The following is a 23,588-nucleotide window of genomic DNA, read 5'->3' as shown; positions in this document are numbered from 1 at the left end:
TTTTATAGCTATATCTTCACAGATCGTTACTACTGGGAATTGTGGGTACGTTTTAGCAATAATATTGGCTTTCTTTACTTAATTATTCAATATAATTTTATAAACGTTTAGTGAGGTAATAAATAATTAGAAAAGTCAGATAATTCTCTCCCCCACTTTGATACAAAAATACTTATTTTTGCAACTGGAGGAGTCACAAAAGGGAAATATAATTATAATAGTGACTATAGTGTAGTATAAATCTGTAGTAGAGAGTAATTATTCAAATAAAGCATGAGTGTACTCTGGAACAGTTTACTTGTAATAACATCAAGTGTCAAGGAGGGGCCAGCTGGTGTTACCAGAGATTAGGGGTGAGCGGAGGGGGGAAGAGGAAGAGGATGATGTGTGCCTTGACTTGTACCAGCAGGCTATCACCAGATGAATCATTACATAACAGCTAAAGGATATAAATATATATGTATACATATGAATATATGTGTATATATATGTGTATATACATGTTATCCCTCAGGAATGCCGTTAGAGTCTCTCACAAATCATTGACATCAGTCTTTGCTCCCGTCAGCTGTAAACAACCCAAACACGCTGCTCTGTGGCGTGCAGCACCCAGAGGTGGGCAGTATTTCTACCACATGCATTTTAAACACGTATTTCAAGTACTTTTGAGTATATTCTATTCAGAAATGAGTCTGTGTGGCCAATAAATGTAAAAAAAAATGTCATGACAATCATTCTGATATAATGCGTAAGACTGGACGAAGGAGGTGGCCACAAAGTAAATGGACCAGTACCACTTGAGGTAAAATATTAAGGTGAATTGGCCTTTTAACGAAGAGACAAAATATAACTAGTTTGTTGTTACAAAGTGTCCTGAAAACGTCTTTTGCAGAGAGTCACAGAAAGGCGATGGTGGTGCGATGGTGGCGCATGGAGTAGTGTGATGCGCTGGAAGCTGCAAGGTTGGCAGTTTGAATCCCGGCTGCCCCATGTGCCATGTCCAAGTGTCCCTGAGCAGGACACCAAACCCCCAATTGCTCCTCGGGCAAAACGTGACGCATGGGTTATAATGCAACGTAAGTCGCTTTGGATTAAATGACATGTCATGTAATAACTACAGATCATGCTAGATAAGCAGCAACTGAGATGGTCTGGATTTACACAAACCACTTCACTACAGAACCAACAGCTTTCACCACAAACTCCATCAGAAAGAACGTCTGACTGTTACAGACGGACTCGCTCTCCAACCGGTTTGCGGCGGCGGCGGCGTTTTTCCATCCTTAAACGCTTCATTCGAAAAACAACCCAATCCAGCCGCGGTGGAGCAAAAGCTGCGTCGCAGACGTGTTAATGAGCGGCCTCCACTTTGCTTCTTTTTGTAGAGGTCATAGTTGCTGTCAGGCAGGGGCTGGTTACACTGGAATCTGGATCTGGAGTGCAATGCAGGCTAATTGTCGGAGGGAATGGGCCGCGGCATATGGTTTGATTTTAACAGTGTGGGTGGTGTTTTTCTAAAGCCTTACTTGACAGCCCTGCCTCCTTCCGTTTCTTCTCATTTCTCTCCTGATTAGGCCCGACCTTCACCTCAATGACAACTCACTCAAACACACGACGTCTGTGCCAGCCTACGGTGGTGTGGTATGTTGTGCAGGTTCAACACACGCGTGTAAAAAGATACTGATAAAACACGGGGGAAAGATCAAACCATTGACATGTCCGCGTTCCTACAGGATGTGCAATAGACAAATGACAGGTGTTAATAATTCAATGAAAACATTCTCAGGCTCTTTTCCCCGTTGTTCCCTTTACGGGATTAACACACGGTTTTAGAGGAGTGGAAATTGATTCGGGGGGTTTTCTGAGGACGGAATATCAAAAAAGAAAGAAAAGGGTAAAATACCTACTGTTGCCACGTAACTGCATCTACAGCAGAGCCAGCATTCTTCATGAACCTGAAAGACAGAGATCTATATTTAGTGTGGCACCTTTTCTTCAAATATTTTACTCATCAATTTAACTGCAACTTCTAAAGTACACAAAGTGCAATGCAGGCTTATTTCATCCTAAATTATTTGGGAAGTGAATTTATCACAAAAAATGTATTTGTCTAAAGTAGTTTTATGTTAAAGCGGGAAGGTTATGTGGATGTGGTTATGTGTTTTTGTGGGAGCAAACTAAGTTTGTGACAATAATTTGCATATTACAGGACAGGAAATCCTTGTGTTGACTCTATTAAGGGAAGTTAATTCACTTCACACTCAAGAGAGTTTAACTACAAGAGAAAAAATAAGTCCAAGTTTGAAACAGAAACGCGCATATGTTTCCTGCAGCTGTTTCTGCAGGCTCTACAGTTCGCTTTAAGTCCGCTGAAAACACATTCCTGTACACAAACACAAACCCAACATATACACAATCGCTCCTGCTGGATGCATTTCTCTTCCCGACTTTCTGCATTTCTCTGTGTTTTTTTTTTTCTCTACCTGACCCAAATCTCTCCATATTTGGGAGTAACATCCCCAACTGTATGTCTCTAAACTTTCACTGCTCCGGCTTGTTTAGTCTGTGCTGCCCTGATATTTGGATTGTTGAGCAGCTCAGTGTCTAATTAATCTTCTTTCCTGAGAGCGGCCGAGTAGTCGGGCTGTCAAACACGAGAGCCCGCCCCCCTCGTAACGGTGTCAAACACACAAGAATCACCCTGTCGTTAAACGTGTCACCCGTGACCCGCGGATACTCCAGCTCTCTCCTCTTCGTCCTCTCCCTCCTGCTCCTCCTCTCACCACTCATCGTCTACATCTTCCCCGTCCTCTGAGCCCTCTGCTGATAAATCAGTCTGAACCGCGCAGTGCACACACACACACACAGGCGCACACACCTTTTATTTCTGAGTGAATTTGAACCGTCAGTACTCACTGAGGTAAACAGGAGTTCTCAATGGTTCCAGTGATGTAAGTAGCTCAAGTACAGAGAGGATGGAGACCCGTATCGAATTATTCGTTATCCTCCGTCTTCCAACTACCTGTCAAAATGTGTGTGGTTGCAGAGAGGAGCTGCAGGCAGGCTGAGACATACTGAGACATTAAACGGTTCCTCCTGTCTGCCTGTGTGTGTGTGTGTGTGTGTGTGTGTGTGTGTGTGTGTGTGTGTATCTGCACACACTTGCATTGCTACACATCATTTCAGTACACATTAGTTTAACTTTATAGACTATATTTTGGTTCAAAGGAATGCCGTTCCCTGTTTATTTAACAGTGCCCATTAAAGCCAGAGCTACATATTCCTCCTTCGCTCCGTCACTCTTAATTGTCTTGTTAACTGTATAAAATATATTTATATCCTAAATCCTAAAACAGCTTACTTTCAGCCACCCAGAACACAAAGTTTATCGTTGATGGGGGCCAACTGGAAAAATCATGAAATGCATAGCATCATTTTATCTGTGGAGACTATATCAGCACTATTTTCATGTATATCAAACTTATATTACGATGATTTACACACTTTATAGTAAAATTAATTAAACCTTAAATGAAGAGGCTAATGCCCCCTATATACTCTTTAAAACACTCTGATACATGGATGCACACTATAATGTAATTGTAAGCAGACATGGGATTTTGTCAATGTTTACTAAAGTGTAGTCTTACCTGTCAACATTCACGGCATTGCCTCCGAGGACATGTTTACAACTGCATTTTACTATGTTGTAACTAATTATCTGTTTATACACCATCCTCCACGTATGGGGGCCCTCGGGAGGAGTTTCTTACGACTGCTTCAAATGCTGCTCATAAATTCAAACATTGGGAGTTAAAGTTAAAAGTCTCCACTCGTTAACCTATAATTCTAAATTCAAGTTTTATGTTCTTGCTTTTATTGAGGCATTTTGTATTTGTATCTATTTGGTGCATCTCTGATGCCCATTTAATTTAAGGGTGGTGGCTAGAGTTAATATGATCAGCACCCATGTTAACCCTTTAATGTCCTCACTACAAAAAAAGTAATGGATGGATAATGTCTTCTCATTTGTATCTTCTTTGGGGCAAAACTAACAATTACATAGCTCAACCAAGTATATTGGGTTAAGTTAGATCAATACATTTTTTATTGAGATATAGTGACTCAAAATGTGAGCTACAAAACGGTACAACAGAAGGTTTAAGCATTCAAATTTGTAAACTCTTACGATTTAATATGGATGTGTGCACAGTGTTTTGTTTTTTTAATCTTCTGTCTTTTCTATGAAACATAGCCTCTAAATGAAAGTTTTGTCTGACAGACTTGAATATGCATTGAAAGCATAAACAAGAAAGACCCTCCCTGCCACTTCCATACCATGTGAAAGTAATATTATATTCATTGTATGCAAGTACAGCAGGTAAGTTTAGTGCGTTTTCGAGCTGTGTAAATATTGACCTGAATGGAATCACAAGCTGCCCAGATAATAAACAGTTAACCTAAAAAAAAGGGATCCAGACGTACTTTTTTTTCGGGTAAATTATATGCAACGTGTTCTGTTAAAATCCTACAATGCGACAGGCTGTACTTGGGAGAGGGGTGCTAGATAAAACACGACCGAAGCTGGTGGAACTCCTGGCTAAAAACCAGCAGGTGGGACGTTGCGCCGTCACGTTATCAATCAGATGACACTTTATTTAGGTCGACGCGCTCCAACCGAAGCTGAGCCGCTGAAACCTGCAGAGTGGAAATCCATAAACACTGAACACCACTGCAACGTGTGTGTACGTGTGTGTACGTGTGTGTACGTGTGTGTGTGTGTGCGTTGCTGCAGGATACTTTCCACTACCACATCCCGTCTGCGTTTGACTCGCTCACCCGTCCAGCAGCAGGACGGCGTTCTTGCGGGGTCGTCCCGCATTGGGGCCGTACAGGTGGGCTCGGTGGTAGTAGCGTACGGACTGCAGCAGGGTCCGCAGCTTCACGTAGTCCTGGGCCAACTGGGTGCTGTTGACCGCTCGGCCCACCATGCTGCGGTAGGCATTGGGCTCTGGAGAGAGAGAGAGAGAGAGAGAGAGGAGATGAGGCGCGCTGAAAGAGAGGGATGGAGTTCATACAAGCAACAGTCGGGAAGGTGGAAAGGAATACGCTGTTGCCGTAGTAGTAGTAGAAAAGGACAATTGGGGAATTTGCAGTAATACAGACGAATGGACTCAGTGTCAGATTGATGGTCCGGGCACACAGGGTGGCCTCACTGAATCAGCAGGACAACGGCTGTGAGGGAGATGGCTTTAGCTCTACTGATGAACATTGCGATTATCTGCAGCAAGTTGTGTTTGAGCGTGTGTGTGTGTGTGTGTGTGTGTGTGTGTGTGTGTGTTTCGGTCTTTTAACACAAACTCATTCTGTGTCTTTACTATTTGGGTCAAGATTCCAAACTAATGTTTTACTGCAGTTTAAGTCCCCATTAAACATGCACATGGTTGAATCAATGGATTTTTCATTGGTACATTTAGGCTATAAAAGTATTTATATTAGGAGCTTTTGTTGCGGATGAAATAAAGATATGAAGTTATGTGCAGCAATGAGACACACAGGGCGCTGTGTGCACTGCAACTCCCCACAAACCCAAATGGTTAGGCTGACATGAGGACAAGCAGCCCATCTCATCCCAGAGTGAACCCTAACTTTAACCCTCAAACTGCTGGACTCTCACTTCCAGTTCATACCCATTTAATGTCTCCAATAAAAGCAGTGCTGGCCAGGAAATGTTAAATGAAAAAAAAACAGCTTTTTAACAGCACAACTGAAAGAAAATTCCAGATCTGAAATTAAAAAAATCCCTCATTGTTTCCCCTAAGTTTAAAACTTTAGTGGGGGGGGGAGTAGTGTCGCACAGAACTGCCTAACACGTAAACAAAACCATTTTTTTCCGAGGGAGAATACCCCCTCAGATACAACGGTAGGGGAAACGCTGTAACTGGTTAACCAGCAGGCGACGCGTGGTGTTCAGCGGTACTGACCGTTGCCAAGCTCCCAGGAGATGTTATACTTCTTGCCGGCGCCGTACTTGAGGAGGCTCAGCGTTGAGGAGGTGTTCCAGGAGTTGTCTGGGTTTCGGTGCAGCGCGTTGAGGCCCAGGATCAGGTGCAGACCGGCACAGTTGGCAAAATTGTACAGTTTGTCTAAAGACCTGGCTGGGAGAAACCCACAAAGCAGTTGTAACTTTGATTCTTTTTACACAAGTACCATAACATCTATATTTCAGCAATCTCTGCGTTTTTGTTGTTTCCTAAACTAACCAAAATAAAACGGTTTAATAATCATGCCTGGTTCAAACCGAGGAAGTGTGTTAAAGCACTATTCAAGTTTTTAAAACAATTGGAAAAATACATTGGAAAAAACATTGGCTTTGTCTATTTTCAGAAAAAACGTTGGCTTCCCCTAAATTCTGCAACCTCAGTAAAATAAAAGTAAAAAAAGTAAAGTAAGAAGAAAACCATTCTCAGAGGTATTGTGAATGGGAATTTAGCATGTTCTGTATTTTGAATAAATTTTGCAATCTTCTGTCATGTGCCAGGTTTTGAACATTGTGTCATTCACATGCCAGCCGAGTCTCGTCTTCCACAGCGTCCAGTGTGAATGCAGAAAGACGGTTTTCCCATCAGGAACTCCTGCTGTTCCTCCGCAGCTGACTACTCACTCAACTTTACGTCTGCTGTCTCCATCAAAACGCATCTTTCTCACAGGCCAGTAAAGGGCCTCATCGCGGATGCCGGCATATAGTGAGAGCGCCAAAGGTGTGTGTTTGTAATTCAATGTGTGGCAGCTCTCAGATACCTTTTGTATTGACATTGAATACGTTTGGAGTCACTCCATCGATGTTACTGTCACCCCGACAGCTGACCGTTTCTTCCTAGGTTCAACAGGAACCAGATGAAGACTGTGTGCCCGCCTGGTTCCGGCTAACATCTGCCCTTAAACTGTGGGTTTGGCACCAGCTGATTAGCCCGTGCAACGCTGGAGACCAAAAGGTTATGTGAAAGGTGTGATGTTTTTATCATTGCTGTATAATACTTTATAGATGAATGCGAGAGATGAAATCGTCTTTCTTCAAGTCCACACTCAGAATAAATAGGACCAATTCTTATCTCTGCTTCAGCGCAAATATGTTATTTTATCAGAATTTACTACAAGTCTATATTTCCAGTAGACCAGTGGTCATGTATAACCCACAGAGCAAATGAAGAGAGCAGAGAATGCTTGTTGCAGCTGGCATTAATTCACTTGCCAGTAACTGCAGGACAAGGCCTCAAAAAACAAACAAGGCAAGCGGTAACAAGGGTTTTTTTATGCACGCAGCGCTCTTCGGGAGTGTGCTAAGTAAACTGTCCTCCATCTCATTAATGACCACCAATAACTGCTATTATCATAACTCCTTCCCTCTCAGAGGGGCGTCCGTTTGCAGGAGCAGTCGAGGGCAGCAGGACACAGAAAGTAACGCCAGATGTGGCTGTCTGAATGAGTGATTCCAGGTCTTTCCTCACCTGGGATCTGAGCAGAAGGCAACCAGCCTCGCTCCAAGACACAGCTAGCAGCCCTGCACACACACACACACACACACACATCACACAGGCATCATGACATGCCCAAAGTTGCTAAAAATATTTCTTTCACTGCCGTCAGGTCGAACAGCTGCTTGCACCAATGGATTCTGTTTATGTGTCAGTTTGTTTCCCGGAGAATTGTTGTATTGATTCTTCTTAACGAGCAGCAGACAAACCCAAAGCAGCCTTTCTTCTGCCTCTGTTAAAGATACGTTGACGGATGAGGTCGAAGGTAGTGCTTGTAATGTGTGCTAAGTGGCGTAAAAGTTACATGACTGTATTAACTAGTATCAATTTAAATTGGTGGTTATGCATCACTTTATGTAGTGGATTGAGCTGAAATGATTAGACACTCAACAAAGAAACTAATAATTATATGATTATGATTATATTGTCATTTTTGAAGAAGAATTTGCTCCTTCTCTTCGTCATATCATAATCGTATTGAATATCTTTGGGACATCTGATCCTATAAAACAAGACAATTAATACTTAAGGCTCCCCCTTGTTTTCAGAGGAGCAGGTGAATGCACTAACTAACCAAGCCACAGCGAGCCATGGGTTTGTCTTGTAGAAAAACATGACAAACAATAGAACCCTCTCCTGGGGGAACAATTTATCATTTTACTAGTTGATTGGGTCAGTTTGCCAGTTGCTGTTTCGGTTGCACACACTAACAACAGCTGGCAGCCTGCGGAGGAGGAGTAGTATTACTGGCCGGCGTATTGCCTGACATGAGCATGGCATCTTCTTTCAAAGGGAAAGGGATGCCGGACTCACCCTGCTTGTGTTTGAGGAACCTGCAGCTCACCCCAAACATCAAAGAGGTCCAGCGCAGACACTAGAAAGCCCTGTGGCTAAAAGCTGTGATCTCAGTCGGGAATTAAAGTAATGGCGTCACTAAAACGCAGTGAATCTGCGTGTTTATGCATATTTTCAAATGTGTTTGTGTGTGTGCATCAGTGTGAGTGAACTGTTATTATTACATCTGTGGCGTGATGGGAAATTGAGAATGTAGAGTATTGTAAAAGCACTTTCTGTTTTTGGAAAATAATTCTTCCAAATAGGAATAATACGAATGATCTACTGCTTGACAAACAGACACATTGACCATTACTCAAATCAACAAGCCAAAGCTTTTACTTCTCCTAGAGGTATCATGCCAGTAACAAATGGTGCTCATTCCCTCGACATTGAATACTCTCTCTTAGTCAACATCATTATTCAGTTTGCTGTTTATTTAGAATGACAGCTTTTAAAGTTATAATATTGTACTAAATGACTCTCACAATTCTCAATTACACACAACACAATGAAAGCCTTTGAAAGACTTTATTGTACCAACTCTGCTACAACATATTTTTGATCTCACAAACAATCCAGTTAGAAACAAGCAGAACAAACCCAGAAAACAGTGGGTTTTCCTACGTGGGCGTGTGCGTGTTTGTGTGCGCATACGTCCATGTGTCGGCGTGCCTTTGAGGGTAGCGGAAACAGTAGGGGTCTGGATATTGTCAGGCTGTCTATCTGATAGGAAAGCCAGTTGTGTGGAGCCGGGAGGCCGGCAGCATCCGTCGGGGCTATGCCTCATTTCAGCAGCTCGGCAAAACGCCTCAAACACCGAGGTACATATCGGTCAGTGTGTGCAGTGGGCCTGCGTGCACGGACACAACGCGTCTGCTCGCTTTGGCCGAGTATTTTCATACGAGTGTCTCCTGGTGGCAGCTTTAAATTGAGATACGTTTTAGTCTAAAGGTAAAAGAATCTCTTTAATCATGTCCAATGTTCTTATTAAATAAGGAACTGCATGCCGCTGTCACTTATTATGAGAAAGACCTGCTTTAGGGACCTCGGAGAACATTTAAGTTTGAAAAACAGCCCCACTCATGCTAGTTATGAAAAGCAGGTTGAGGAGCGGTAGGCATACAGACACTTGATACAGACAGTGAACCAAAAATAAAGACCTTAAGGCATGCGTAATGCTGTGTGCCGAATTGATTGCCAACTGCATCAGGCTAACATGTTATACATTCACATTACACAATGTTGCAACAAAGGGGGGAAGGATGGCTTAAAGTTTGAAAAGACCAAATTTGTGTTTTCGCCCTCAATGTAAAGAGACTGTCGTCACGGTGTGGGTCCATGTTTTGTTTTATTTTGAAGTTTCCTGCCTCTCACTTCACTTCCTGCCCTGGTGTACTTCCCCCTGTGAGTTTGATTGTCTGCCGCGTCCCTGATTGTTTCCTCCTGTGTTCTATCACCTGCACCGTCCCAGTGGATTCAAACCTGGCGCTTCCCTGGTGTCGTTGTCGGATTGTTAGTCTTTGTTGGTGAGTATTGCTGCGTTTACCCTCCCTACTCTAAATAAAGTTCTTTGATTTTGGAAGTGTGCGCCTGAGTCCTCCCGCTCTCCTGTCCCTGGGCTTACCATGACAAATGTGTTCTCTTTGATATACTTTGACACGCAATGAGGCTTATTTGTAAAGAGTTAAAGAGAAATGTAATTTATTCTCCACTCATTAAATACATTTTACACTATTTACTGTAAATGCTTCAGTACTTTAATTCCGTCATTTGTCAGACAGTATAGCCTACGGTTCATAATTCATGAGATGGAATAAATCAGACTCAATATGTCAATTCAAACCTGCTCTTGACCAGGTTTGGATGCAGGAACAAGTAATATTAGTAATTCAATGTGCATCCAGTTTGCTTTGTGAAAGGGAAAAAGAAAGCACAACTATTATTACACCTCCTTCATTTCAACTCAAGTTGGTCTGTGAAATACTTTTATTATTCTGGACTCTCAATTTAAAAATAATCATGTAGTTATTCCTCATAAGTATATTCTTGAAAAATGAAATAGGAAGCGTAGCAAGTACTATGTTTTCTGTCTCTGGTTTCATTCAACACACAAATATAAAGACTTGCTGCCAGACACACAGCAAATATCAATTTGGATGTTTAGCCCCATCAAAGTCAGTCTGGAACATACAAGCAAACTCAAACACGCTTTCACACACACATGCACACAAACGAACACACAACTCGAGCCGGGCTCTGGCTTGCTTTAAAAGCCAAATCCAAACCGAATCCTCGAGAGGCATGTGCAGACAGGGGAGAAGGCTGTTTGAAGAAATGAATTCTGAGTCATTTTTCCTGTTTATGGATCAAATATCTCTTAAGATGCACATGTTGCACTCAACTTTGCATAGCTCTTAGCTCTTATGGCAAATGTTTACACTGCTCATGATCTAAAAACATTAGAATGCACTCAGAGGCAAAAAGAAGAGAGACGCATGAAATGAAACCATAACACTTTAGTTACACAATGCACAGCATGGCTGCTTGTCATTTTCACTGTCAGCTTGGCACACACACTGAGGCTAATTTGGCATTGTGACCTCAGCAGAGAAGGCACACTGTAAACAGACATCATCAGTCTTTCCATCAAATTATTCTCAACATGCTGGCAATTGGCGATGACAGAATTTAAGGTTTCACCATATGGTTTGAGGAGTAATTACACATTTATTCTTAACACACTCCGTGCGCACACAATGCAGCAGACAACAGCATCACTAGTCATGAAAGATTTGGAAGTAAACTGCTAAAATATCCAGAAAAAAGTGCAGCGCATTCATCATCAGCTCGTCCGTCATGGCTTAAATTTCTTTTCTCCATCAGTGACACTAAGTAGTCGACTCTCTGCCTGCTGTTTCTCGTTGGCTCAGTTCCTCCCACTAACTAGATCTTCTGCGGCTGCAGGAAAAGATACTGTGACTGTAGCAGGCTGACATTTTAAATTTCTTAAAAAGATCGTCAAAAGTTGAAGCGATGCAGTTGGATGATTCATCCATATCGGTCGAAGCCGGACCGGTATATACAGTTACGGTCGCTGTATCGAAAGCTATTACATGCGGCGGTTTGCTACGTTCACTTGATGTATCCGCAGCTCATCCTGACGTTAACTCGACACTGCATGTTAGGGGCAGGGGGAGAAATGTGGTTTCAATATATTGTGAGTCCGTGCTACTCTAGCAGCGTGTTGTACAAACGCCTCCATGTTTACACTCAAGCACACACACACACACACACACACACACACACACACACGGCTTCACATGGACTCTTCTTTCATACAGAATGGCTACACTCCAGCAAAACAATTCAGGTCAAGCCACTTTTGTATTTTGGAAGAATGCAAGATATGTGGTGGGCACCTGTTTTCAATTCTGCTGGAAGGGGACCGATGCATGTTTGTGTGTGCGCGTTTGTGCGCGCGCATGGGCATGCGCGTGGAAACAAGAGTGTGAGAGAGGGATTACATCAATCTGTGCATTTGCTGTGACTAGACTTGCGTGTGGCCTTCTGTGTCCCAAGCGTAAAGAGATGCAGAGAAAGAGCCGAGGATGATCACTCTCTTTTGCTCAGTGTGTGTGTGTGTGTGTGTGTGCGTGTGCGCGCACGTGTGTGTGTGAAGATGACAGTAATAAATGTAACTCAAACCACTTGTTAGGGGAACAGGGTGTGAGGGAAATGCATATGAGGTGTGAGTGGTTTTCACATGTGTTTGGCCGTGGTCGCTGTCTGTCACTCCCTAATGAGAAAAGTACGCTTTTTAGAAAATAATGACCTCACCGTGTTTGCCTCGTAAAGAAACAAGGTGTGTGGAAGCCTTTGTTTCCCAGGAGAGACACAGTCGCTTGTCTCTTATCTCAGTAGATAAAATGAGCCCTCCCCATCCTCTCGTCAAAAACCGACCACTAGGGTGTCTAGCCTTCTGTACATTTGAGTTATTTTGAAAATGTATTTATAATGTAAACACAGCCAAGAAGGACAATACTTTATTAGCAGTGGTGTTGAATAAAATGGACTACAAAAGGACTACCAAAGGCTTTTGGTCCCTTTTGTTAATATCGCTGTTCAGATGTTCTTTCAGATTGTTTTGAGATTTAAAGTCAACTTCAGTTGCTTTGAGGGGCAGGTGGATGACGTCTCAGCTCGGTAGCTGCTAGAAGCTATCTGCTAGCTAGCAGCTAACAAGATGGCGACGGATGGAACCCCCGCCACTGACAAACTTCTAGGGGAAGTCACTGAAACTGGGTCCATATTTTTTACAGTCTACAGCGCAAACACAGCAGTTCCTTTCAGCTCCACACAGCTTAATAGCACCTTTTAGCATGCTGTTTTGGTTTTACCCAGAGATGGGGACTCGAGTTGGAGACTCGGACTCGAGTGCGACTCGAGTCGCACACACGGTGACTCCCGACTCGACTTCAGACTCGTCCTCGAAAGACTTCAGACTCGACTCGGACTCGAGCTTTGGGACTCGTGAACAATGTTTAATTTTAGGAAAAATCGGATGAGCTCGCTATATCGCTCCCTCCGTTACCTGCCTACGTAACGCGTACATTGACACATATTGCTGGCTGCGCACGCGCGGCCACACACGAGAAAGATGTCGAATGCCGCTGCTGGGTGGCGCTGACGGGAAGGCGGTGGTGCCGCTGGTGCCGCTGGCGGTCCGACCGACGGTTCGCTGACGTCGGGACGTATGCGTTCCAGCGGCGGACCGTTTACTCTGCGATCTCCTTTAACTGTCTCTGTTCTGCTCACTGAAGCAAAACAACACGTTGACAAAAAATATCAGAGCCAAGAGCAGCGTGTGTAGTCACCTACTGCTGCTAACACATGCCGTCAGACCAGGATTATTTATTTATATCCGTTCATGAACTTTTCTCCTCGTTACCCTGGTAACCGCTGTCATTAGACGGTTGCGTCGATTCTTACTGTTAAAATCTACGTACTTCCGGTTTAGCGGCTACGCTTCGTATTTTCATTTTATGGGAAAAACCACAAAAAAAAACATTAAGTAAAGAGTAAAGGAGGAGTAAAAAGTTGTTGGTATGTTTTTTTTACGGTAAAAGGGACGTTGATAAGAGATGGGGACTCGAGTTGGAGACTCGGACTTGAGTGCGACTCGAGTCGAACACACGGTGACTTCAGACTCAACTTCAGACTCGTCCTCGAAAGACTTCAGACTCGACTCGGACTCGAGCTTTGGGACTCGTGAGCATCTCTGGTTTTACCGTCCACGACTCTTTTTTTTTGCGAAACCCATCAGCGTCAATGTGTTGAAGCTTTATATCATCTCTGAATGGTTAAACCTCATAAAAAGAAAATACTTTCAAGCTCTTGATAAGAACATTCAGATCCTATAAAAGAAAAAGCACACTAAGATCAGCAGATGGGGTTTGAAAAATATTGCTCCTGCAATTATTGACTACATAAAATAAGAGTAGTGCGTCCAACAATAATGTTCCTTTCTTTAAAGGTAGAGCCTTTAAAGATAACAAATAAAAGCCAAACCTGACATTTTTACTACCAGAGATTAGCGGCGGGGTCACCTCCAAAGAGGGCGGCTGTAAAGCTTCCAACTCTTATCCGGTCAGCCATCTAGTCACACACCTCTGCTGATGCTGTAATTGAGCTCTAAATGCTCTGTAATTGCAGAGAAACAAGACTCCTACGGGCAGACCGAGTGAAACAGGAGTGAGAGTAGCCCAGGGCTTCACTGGCCCTGAACTATCAAAGAGTTTGGACTTCGAACGATATCTGTTGCCCTTCCCTCAAAACACCTGCTTGGACTGTAAACACAGAGCACGTTGCTGATTACTCATCCGCAAAAAGGAGGACCATTTTGGGTTGTGAACAAAGGCGTCCCTTAACACCTTGAACTTCATTATGCTTAAAAATCTTCCGACCAGTGAAACAAAACATTTGTTTTATGGGGGTATTTAGGACATCTGCTCCATTCCCAGCTCAAGAATGGTATCTTTGATCCCAGGCCGCTTGATGGATGAGGGTTATGAAGACCAGATCCCCAGAAGGGCAGCAAAGCAAACACACAGCATCCCAGACTCCCTTTCACTGCTAGAATAATCACCCTAATCACAGCAATCATCTTCCCCTCTCAAACTATATGCACACGCATTAGTTATGTGTTTGTTAAAGTGGAGGTTCTGTCTTCTGCTCTGCGAGCACAGCCAGATTAAACAGCCACACCATCAGGATGTGGCATTACAACAGTTTCGTATATTTTTTTTATATATATATACACTCACCGGCCACTTTATTAGGTACACCTGTCCAACTGCTCGTTAACACTTAATTTCTAAGCAGCCAATCACATGGCGGCAACTCAGTGCATTTAGGCATGTAGACATTGTCAAGACAATCTCCTGCAGTTCAAACCGAGCATCAGTATGGGGAAGAAAGGTGATTTGAGTGACATTGAACGTGGCATGATTGTTGGTGCCAGAAGGGCTGGTCTGAGTATTTCAGAAACTGCTAATCTACTGGGATTTTCACGCCCAACCATCTCTAGGGTTCACAGAGAATGGTCCGAAAAAGAAAAAACATCCAGTGAGCGGCAGTTCTGTGGGCGGAAATGCCTTGTTGATGCCAGAGGAGAATGGCCAGACTGGTTCGAGCTGATAGAAGGGCAACAGTGACTCAAATAACCACCCGTTACAACCAAGGTGGGCATAAGAGCATCTCTGAACGCACAGTACGTCGAACTTTGAGGCAGATGGGCTACAGCAGCAGAAGACCACACCGGGTGCCACTCCTTTCAGCTAAGAACAGGAAACTGAGGCTACAATTTGCACAAGCTCATCGAAATTGGACAATAGAAGATTGGAAAAACGTTGCCTGGTCTGATGAGTCTCGATTTCTGCTGCGACATTCGGATGGTAGGGTCAGAATTTGGCGTCTACAACATGAAAGCATGGATCCATCCTGCCTTGTATCAACGGTTCAGGCTGGTGGTGGTGGTGTCATGGTGTGGGGAATATTTTCTTGGCACTCTTTGGGCCCCTTGGTACCAATTGAGCATCGTTGCAACGCCACAGCCTACCTGAGTATTGTTGCTGACCATGTCCATCCCTTTATGACCACAATGTACCCAACTTCTGATGGCTACTTTCAGCAGGATAAAGCGCCATGTCATAAAGCTGGAATCATCTCAGACTGGTTTCTTGAACATGACAATGAGTTCGCTGTACTCAAATGGCCTCCACAATCACCAGATCTCAATCCAATAGAGCATCTTTGGGATGTGGTGGAACGGGAGATTCGCATCATGGATGTGCAGCCGACAAATCTGCAGCAACTGTGTGATGCCATCATGTCAATATGGACCAAACTCCCTGAGGAATGCTTCCAGCACCTTGTTGAATCTATGCCACAAAGAATTGAGGCAGTTCTGAAGGCAAAAGGGGGTCCAACCCGTTACTAGCATGGGGTACCTAATAAAGTGGCCGGTGAGTGTATATATATATATATATATACACACACACACACACATCGATGCTATGAAAAGTTACAAAACAGTTTAAGAATGTTACGTGGTTTATCTACCACACTGACTATAAAAATATATTTCCTCCCCAGTATTTTAGATAAAATGACTGATAATTAACCTAATTATATATTATCACATTGTAAAATTTTACACAATAATTTACATAATATTGGTACAAATGTGACCAAATGTTTGCCAATGATTTCCAGTCATAAAAGTGACTCTCTCCACATTTCCACTCATGCCTCATGCCTCATGACTCATAATTTAGCACAGTTTTACACGGATTAAAGAACACATTTCGATGCTATTAATTATTAAACTTTGTTTCAAGTGAAGCCATTGCTACTAATGATAGTGGAAGATGTGTGCAGCTCATTTAAAAAGAAATAAAATGCTCTCACATGAATCCTTGCCAAACGGCTGGCCAGTGTAGGACGAACACTTCAGGGGGGCACCTGCTTCAGCCACCCGGACAGACACTTCACCCATAACTCTTAACCCTTAAGTCCCGTTAAGAGTTTCTGCAGCAATTTCTCCAAAGGACAAAGCTGGGAATTGTCCAAGCACTGTGATGGATACTCCTGCCAGATGTTCATTGAGAAAGAGAGCGGAACCTTTTTCTCATCCATTCACATTAACAAATATCTCCCAAAGTCTCAAAGCTGTCTCCCCTTCAGCTCCTGATTCCTGATTCCTGCGGAGTTCCTTGATCCTTTCCGTTGGGCACATTTCTTTCTCACCATTTGTGCTCTCCATCTCCATCTCTGTTGAGATGCGTGTGGTGTGGAAAAGGATTTTCTGATTTGCTGCTTTAATCGTTGCGGTGCCTTCCAACGGGTGCCAAAACATATGCTAAAAGTCTGAAAGACACTTTTTTCAGTTCTATAAATATAAACCAATTCATTTACACCCACAGTGAAAAACGTTAAAAAAATATACACTGATCTGCCAAATCATCAGTGAAGGATTTTAAACGTACTTTTTTAAACATACAGCACTTATTTCTTTCATTGGTTTCTTTTGCACAACAGATTTTTACCCATTCGAACCTTCATCCTGCAACAACTCCAAATTGTAGCCTGGAAAAGTATAATTGAACCAATTTGGAGCTGCCATGTTAAATCTCTGTCATTGATTAGTTATTTCTTATTACAGGTGATATGATGGGAAATACATTTAATAATAACAAAGGCTCTGTTTAAATGTTTATCTTGATTGTTGCTGAAAAGGAAGCACAATAATTAGCTACGGGAGTGAGCAAAAGTATTGCAAGTGATGTATGAGCCAGAAAAAGATGCATGTTTAAAGGGTTTTGAATGAGTGTAGAGTTCACATCTGGAAAGAGTAAGATGTTTAGGTTACATCTGGAGGATTTTAAAAATGTTTCATATTGGTAGAATATGAACCTCAGCAGAGATTTTAGAAGATGAAAAGACAACGTGTCCTGTCAAGTCTTTGACTGTGTTAAAGTTGACTCTTTAACACACAGGAGTCAGACATGTAGTCGTTTACGTGTACAGAATATCAGAATCTCCTGAATTAAAGAGGTTGTTGCTGATTTTTAGATTATTAACGCTCTCAGTGAAACGTAGTGTTCCGACTCTTTTAAAATGCTTTATTAAAATGTTCAATAATTTGAGCGAATGAATGGCATTTTACAATGTCGGTGTGCTTTGCAGCAAAGGAAGAGGAGGAAAATAGTGACGGTTCATCATTTCGTTCGTCCAACATTACCAAAAAGACTCTTGCAGCATCACCACAGTGCTGAGATGCTACGGCGGGTGCGACTGTGAGATCGTGCAGGACTTGTCCTCTGCTTGGTCCTGGTCTCTTCTAGTCCTGTAGTGATGGACTGTGAAGGCAGTGGGGTTCACCGAGGAGAAAGTGACGTATGGCCGGGTTATAAGCGCCGCGAGTGGGGCACGTAGCTGTATCAGAGGTTTGCTATTCTACCAGGGGAAGGACCAGACCAGGCCAGGCCAGGCCCGGGCAAGCCAAACATCTGCTCCTGGTTAGAGGTGTTGACTCCTGCCATTTAAAGCAAAGGTTCCTCTTGCCTGGGCCACTGCGAGCGCTCCTGCATTTTCCCTTGGGGAATGCAGGTCGGAGGAAAATACCACAGAAAATTCAATTCCACCTCTCCATTTTGTGCTTTGCTTCTCTGACCGACGCAAATTTCATTACACACTTATGAACTCAGAAAATTCCTTCAATTACTGCTTTAGAGAAAAGGGCCTGGAGGGCAACCCGCTCTGAGAGGTGCCTCAGAGCATGAGACCCAGTCATGGGTCTAATCCAGTTATTTTGTTCTTCTTTATATCTTTATGGCACATTAAGAGCTACTTGTTTACATTTAAGACATAAATGTAATATGTTAAGTGATGTTAATAGGTTTTAATGTGTGCTGATTCCCAGGGAGATACACTGGTTATTTGAGTGGGTCACAATGAAATGTGTGCTTTTTTCAAATTGCCTAGTTGGACTTGTGTTTGATGTTATACATTATATAAACATTTCATCCAATCCGGACATCTAAATGTCTCATCCATTTTCTAATTTTATTAATATATACCTATATTTATATATTTTTTTCAGAATCTAAAAGGAACCTTTGAAAGCGTGATTAAATCAATAAAAACTCATATGAGCTACTGCAGAAATTAAATTGTTCAACATTCTCGTTCTTTCTCAGAATAACTTTTAAATGTTTCTTTCACCATCCCACGCACAGATAGTTACAATATGGGTTCCGCTGGAATATTTGGTCAACACAATTGTCGCCAGCTACTTGTTCAATTTGTCAATGCAGAGTTTGTGGGCTTGATTGTTGAAGAGAAAGTCAAAAAGCTGTGACCTCTTGTGAATGATCTTGACTACTAAGATTTAGTATTGATAATATGGCTTTATAAGTGTAAAAGACAGTGTGCGTGCCCTGGTCGCCTTAACGGCGTTCTAATTAACACCAACGCTTGTTTTAAATGTGTTGTACTGCTAAAAGTGATGAAAGGCCATGAAGTTGTTTAGATATTTTCTCTTGTAACTATACATCACCCGACATCTAATAAAATTTCCAAATATAAACCAGAGGCAGCCATTACTGGATACTTAAGCCAATTAAAGAAGAGAAACAAAGAGAAACCGGAAAATGAGAAAGAAAATAATTTGGTCATCCATCGAACATTGAGCCTCCATCAGCCCACTAATGGGCCAATAAACTCTCCAGAGGTGACTGATCTTCAGATGGAGCCAAACCGCTATCTGTATGGTGGGGCTCGGTGAAAGTAGGTTACCATCCTAACGGCCTAAACCGGCTTCCATAGGTTTCCCACTTCAGGGTACAACATGTCTTTATCTGAAATAATAATATGAATAAACAAACAGGTGTTAAAAAAAAAGAGTCATTGTTTTGGAAGGTCGCTCTGCACCTGTAGGGTCAAAGTTTGCTGAATGAAAAACATGAGACCTGGACTTTGTCTGGATTTGATGTTGCAGGCAAGAAATAAAATTAATGCGTTGCCCACTTGCTGATAAAGTTTACAGGTAGTTCAACTATTTATTTCCTTTTAATCATAAGTTTACTTGTGTGGCTTTTCTCACTTCTTAGCTTTGTTATTTCTTTGCATGATTTTGCATCATTGCACATATTTCATGATAGTGTTTTCTGAAAATAAATGTATACATTTGTTTATTTGCCAGGTGGCTATTTTGTCATTCTGAATAATACATAGTGATTGCAGTATTTTTGAGGGTAGCAGAACAGCACAATGCACTGTTAAGATGAAGAGGTGCTTCATGAGATGTCGCTTCATCACAAGTGTCCTTCTCACAGCGAGGACTGTTTCAGTATCAGTGGAGGAAAATTCTTTTGTCAGCTTTGTGATAAACATAAAAATTAACTTTGTTATTATGGAGGCGCCAAATGTCGGAATTTAAGATACCCGTAAATATGATTTAAGGACATTTCAAGACCCTGCGGTGACACAGCAGAAGCAAGAGGACAAAACATGTCTTTTCATTTAGCAAGGCGTTATTTTATGAATCTGTTTTTACGACCTCATACTTTCGTCTCAACATTTTTCAGAACTCTTCAGACACCGGAATAATGAGGAAGTGACTTCTTCACAAACCCCTCGGAGGCGCATTCATGTTCTTGTTTCATGTGAGGGTCAGAGGTCAGTCACAGCCAGGAGCAATGCCTCTGTGCAGGTAGGGCTTCCCCAACACTTTAACAAGGATGGACATGTTTTTTCAGTTATTACTGGGGTTTTTGTGGTTGATTTTACTTAAAACACAACATTAAAGTTGTTTGATAAAGTTTTTTAGAGAAATCATATGGTAGATCTATTTATATATAAATTAAGCAAACACAGTATTTGTATATAGTTGGTAACATTTAAAATAAATATAACTATGAAAAGTGCAAGTGCAGTTTTGTTTCCCATCTGTCAGCGTGAGAAGTCATTAGAAATTAACACAAGGCATGAGAAAGTTCTTTGGGAAACATGCTTCTTATTTAAATTGTTTTCTTAAGAGGGCTCTTAAGATGTTATTTGTGCTCTGAGGCTTTTGGGGAGTCTAACAGGCGTGAAGCTACTGAAACCTGAACGTTTGAAGCTTTTCTCAACCTTAAAGGCAGCTCTACACCCCAGGTGTTAACTGGGTCGAGGGGTCTTAACTGCCTGAGCCGGCTGGGATGGTAAAAAGATTGGTTCAGAAGAAAACAGTCTTTGTTGAACTCATATGAGGAAAATGTTTATTACTCATCTTTGTTCTTTCTTTGCTCCCTTAAACGCTCCCCCCCCCCTCTCCTCCAACACCTCTCCCTCCTCCTCCCCTGTCCGTCGCTCTTATTTAATTTTTAACTCCTTCCATCCCCCCCCCCCCTCTTCCCTCTCCTCTCTCTTAATCTAACTTTTCTTGCTCTGACTCTTGTTTTCCCATTTTGAGGCCTGAGAGCCGAATCTCCGACTCAGCAGGATGCCGCGGAGTGATAGATGGCCCCTGACAAGGTCCGACACAATCCAACAAGCCATATGCTCCAGGGGGGAAAAAAAAGGGAAAATTAAAGAGGATTCACAAGTGGCCAAAAGAGAAACATGCCAAATTCTTATGCAAACAACAATGTCTGGAGTTTACGGTAATACACACGGGCGCTTTGAGGAGTGAGCAACACTGGCTGGTATTTCCTCTGTCGAGTAGGCAAGACACCACCGATTTGAGCAAAACAAATAGTTCAAACTGTGGTTGAAAACTTAAGAGAAGTTAACATGTTGTACACTAAATAGAGGAGATACACGAAGAACGAGGAAGGGTAAAAATGACCCATTTGAAAAATGGATATATTTCACACAACATCAAAAGGTTAAAAAGGAAAGCAAGAAAAAGAATCCTGAGTGAACAGAGAAGAGAATGTTATATCTTAAAAAATATGTAAACTCAAATCATTGTACTGTCCTATTCATAATATCTGATCCTTACTGATAGTATCGGATTGGATTCACTCACTAAGTCCGAAGGAGAACCTTTCATTGAACACACACAGACAGAAACGTTGCATTCATTTGTGTGACGCTAATGACCGTATTAATTGCTAATGTAGTTGAAAGTGGAAACATAATAGTATCATTCTTCAGCACCAGCTCAATTTGCCTCCCTATATAAAGGTTACAACTTCCTTTGAGCTTACCAGCCCCAATTTCCAGTACACACTTACATATACACAGACACACACACACACACACAGATGCAGTATAGGACAATCTCATTAAAAAAAACGGACAAAAGCCTGAGAGTCAAATTAAGGAAATAAAATGTGTCTCGCTGGTAATGAAGGAGGCATGTTCCCCCTCAGGATAACAACCTCATCTGGACCCAGAGAGAGCTGACACACACACACACACACATACACACACAGGAATACACACAGACACGCTCAAGACCTGCCAGCATTCCTGCTACATGTCCATCCCATTGGTACACACTGGCTCGGAGCAGTCAAGAACACTGTGCCATGACTTGAAATTTGACACAAAACGTATGTTTTCTGGAGTTCTGAGGGAAAATGTGGAGGCTGGATGTCATGCCAAACAATCATAGGAGGGAGAGGACTGCTTTCAAACATTTCCCATGCATCAGGCTATTAAAATGACATTCGTATGCAGGTTGCTGGCACTTGTCTCGGAGCATATTGCAAACACATGGAATTGCATGTTATGTCCATCCATGCTTTAAACACTCTAGGTATTCTATTGATCAACGAAAAACAGACACTTCTGACTCCGTACGGGCCATGTGGAAAAGAGGGAAGGAAAAAAAGCAGGCAATAAGGCAATCAAGAATTCGTGATGCTGAGCTTACTTCACTGCTGATAATTGAAAACTGACGGGTAAGAAGGTGAAAGAAATAGCACAAGAAAAATTCTATCAAACACACACAAGACATAAGGTGATGTAATTTATTGTATTCATATTCTGACAGAGCTCATTTGTCTGATACTCCTTGTGTAAAGCCTCCATTTGTGAAAAAGTAGTGTTCTTTATTCTGGATCAAAACTCTATGTAAAGAATGGCACTAAATGGAGATACACAAAAAACAACAAACGGGAGTTCAAACACAACCCAAAAGATGCACAGTGTGACCAAAAAGACTAAACAACCATGATAAAAAGATGTAGCAAACTAACTAAAAACCATGAGACACTAAAACAGCAGAGTTGGTTTTGAGATAAAGAACACAAATGTCTTCTTACACAGCCGAAATCCGTGGATGAGACACACGTCCATCAACTAAAACAGTGCAGGAAATTTGCTCAATTGTGCAAATGATGAAGTTATTAGTCATTATTCAAGTGAATGCACTAACTGTGCCTTGGTTTGGTTCAGGAGCTGCCAGCTGGCTGAGGCGGCCATCACCACATGCCAAGGTTTATATCAGTAGTTCCTGCTTGATGCCAGGCAAATGTTTTGCTATTCTCTCAGCCTTCTGAGGTCTAGTCTGAAGACTTAATCCATTTGTTTCTATCATTTAAATGATTTGCCAATAAGCATTACATTGAACCAAACACTGAGTACAAAACCAATTTCCAATGGGCAGCTATAGCTCACTTCAGCTCGGTGCTTTCATGGAATCCTGCATGTCTTAGTTCAGTTTACTATGTGAACACAGACCATTGGAAGAACTTCTCCTCTTACTGTGTATCTCATGTTCCCTTTCTCAGCCTGACAATTAATATTAAAAGAGGTAATAATGTTGGCACAACAACTCAGCAGGTTCACGTATCCACTTATTTAAAAAAACTTCAGAAAAGCAAACAGTCAGGCAAACATAATGTTAGAAACATACACTCAGCCTTGTTTTACTTCTTTATTTTCCAAGAGCAACAGCAACGGCTCAGATCCAATACGACCATCACGGATGTCAACAAATCAAAGCGGGATATAATCTTTCTCCTGCTGCGACGGCTAACTGGCCGTAATGCGGCATTAGTGTGAAACTTGGCGGGAGAAACTCATAAATCTGCATTTTTGCAGCGAGCTGGACAGATGGACCCGGCACTGAGGCAGCTGCAACGCGGCCAGCGCAGTTCACACCTTGTGTGTGAGAGTGCGCGCATACTCACTGGGGCATCTTCAATCAAAGGAGGCGAGGCA

At 42.3% G+C, this 23,588-nt stretch overlaps 1 protein-coding gene across 1 annotated transcript in view; it reads right to left on the bottom strand.

Moving 5' to 3' along the window:
• Window positions 1–23,588, bottom strand: part of hpse2 (heparanase 2) — a 42,803-nt gene that overhangs the window by 11,435 nt on the left and 7,780 nt on the right. Inside the window, exons 4-6 of the mRNA XM_037464809.2 lie at window positions 5,985–6,158; window positions 4,840–5,011; window positions 1,908–1,955 (exon numbers count right to left, since the gene is read on the bottom strand). Of these exons, the coding sequence (XP_037320706.1) occupies window positions 1,908–1,955; window positions 4,840–5,011; window positions 5,985–6,158 (394 nt within the window). The remainder of the gene's footprint in view (window positions 1–1,907; window positions 1,956–4,839; window positions 5,012–5,984; window positions 6,159–23,588) is intronic.

Source organism: Pungitius pungitius, chromosome 13 (assembly GCF_949316345.1).
Source record: "Pungitius pungitius chromosome 13, fPunPun2.1, whole genome shotgun sequence".
NCBI classification, from domain to species: Eukaryota; Metazoa; Chordata; class Actinopteri; order Perciformes; family Gasterosteidae; genus Pungitius; species Pungitius pungitius.
Note: the sequence above shows the minus strand (reverse complement) of the source record. Positions and strands in the feature narration are given on the sequence as shown.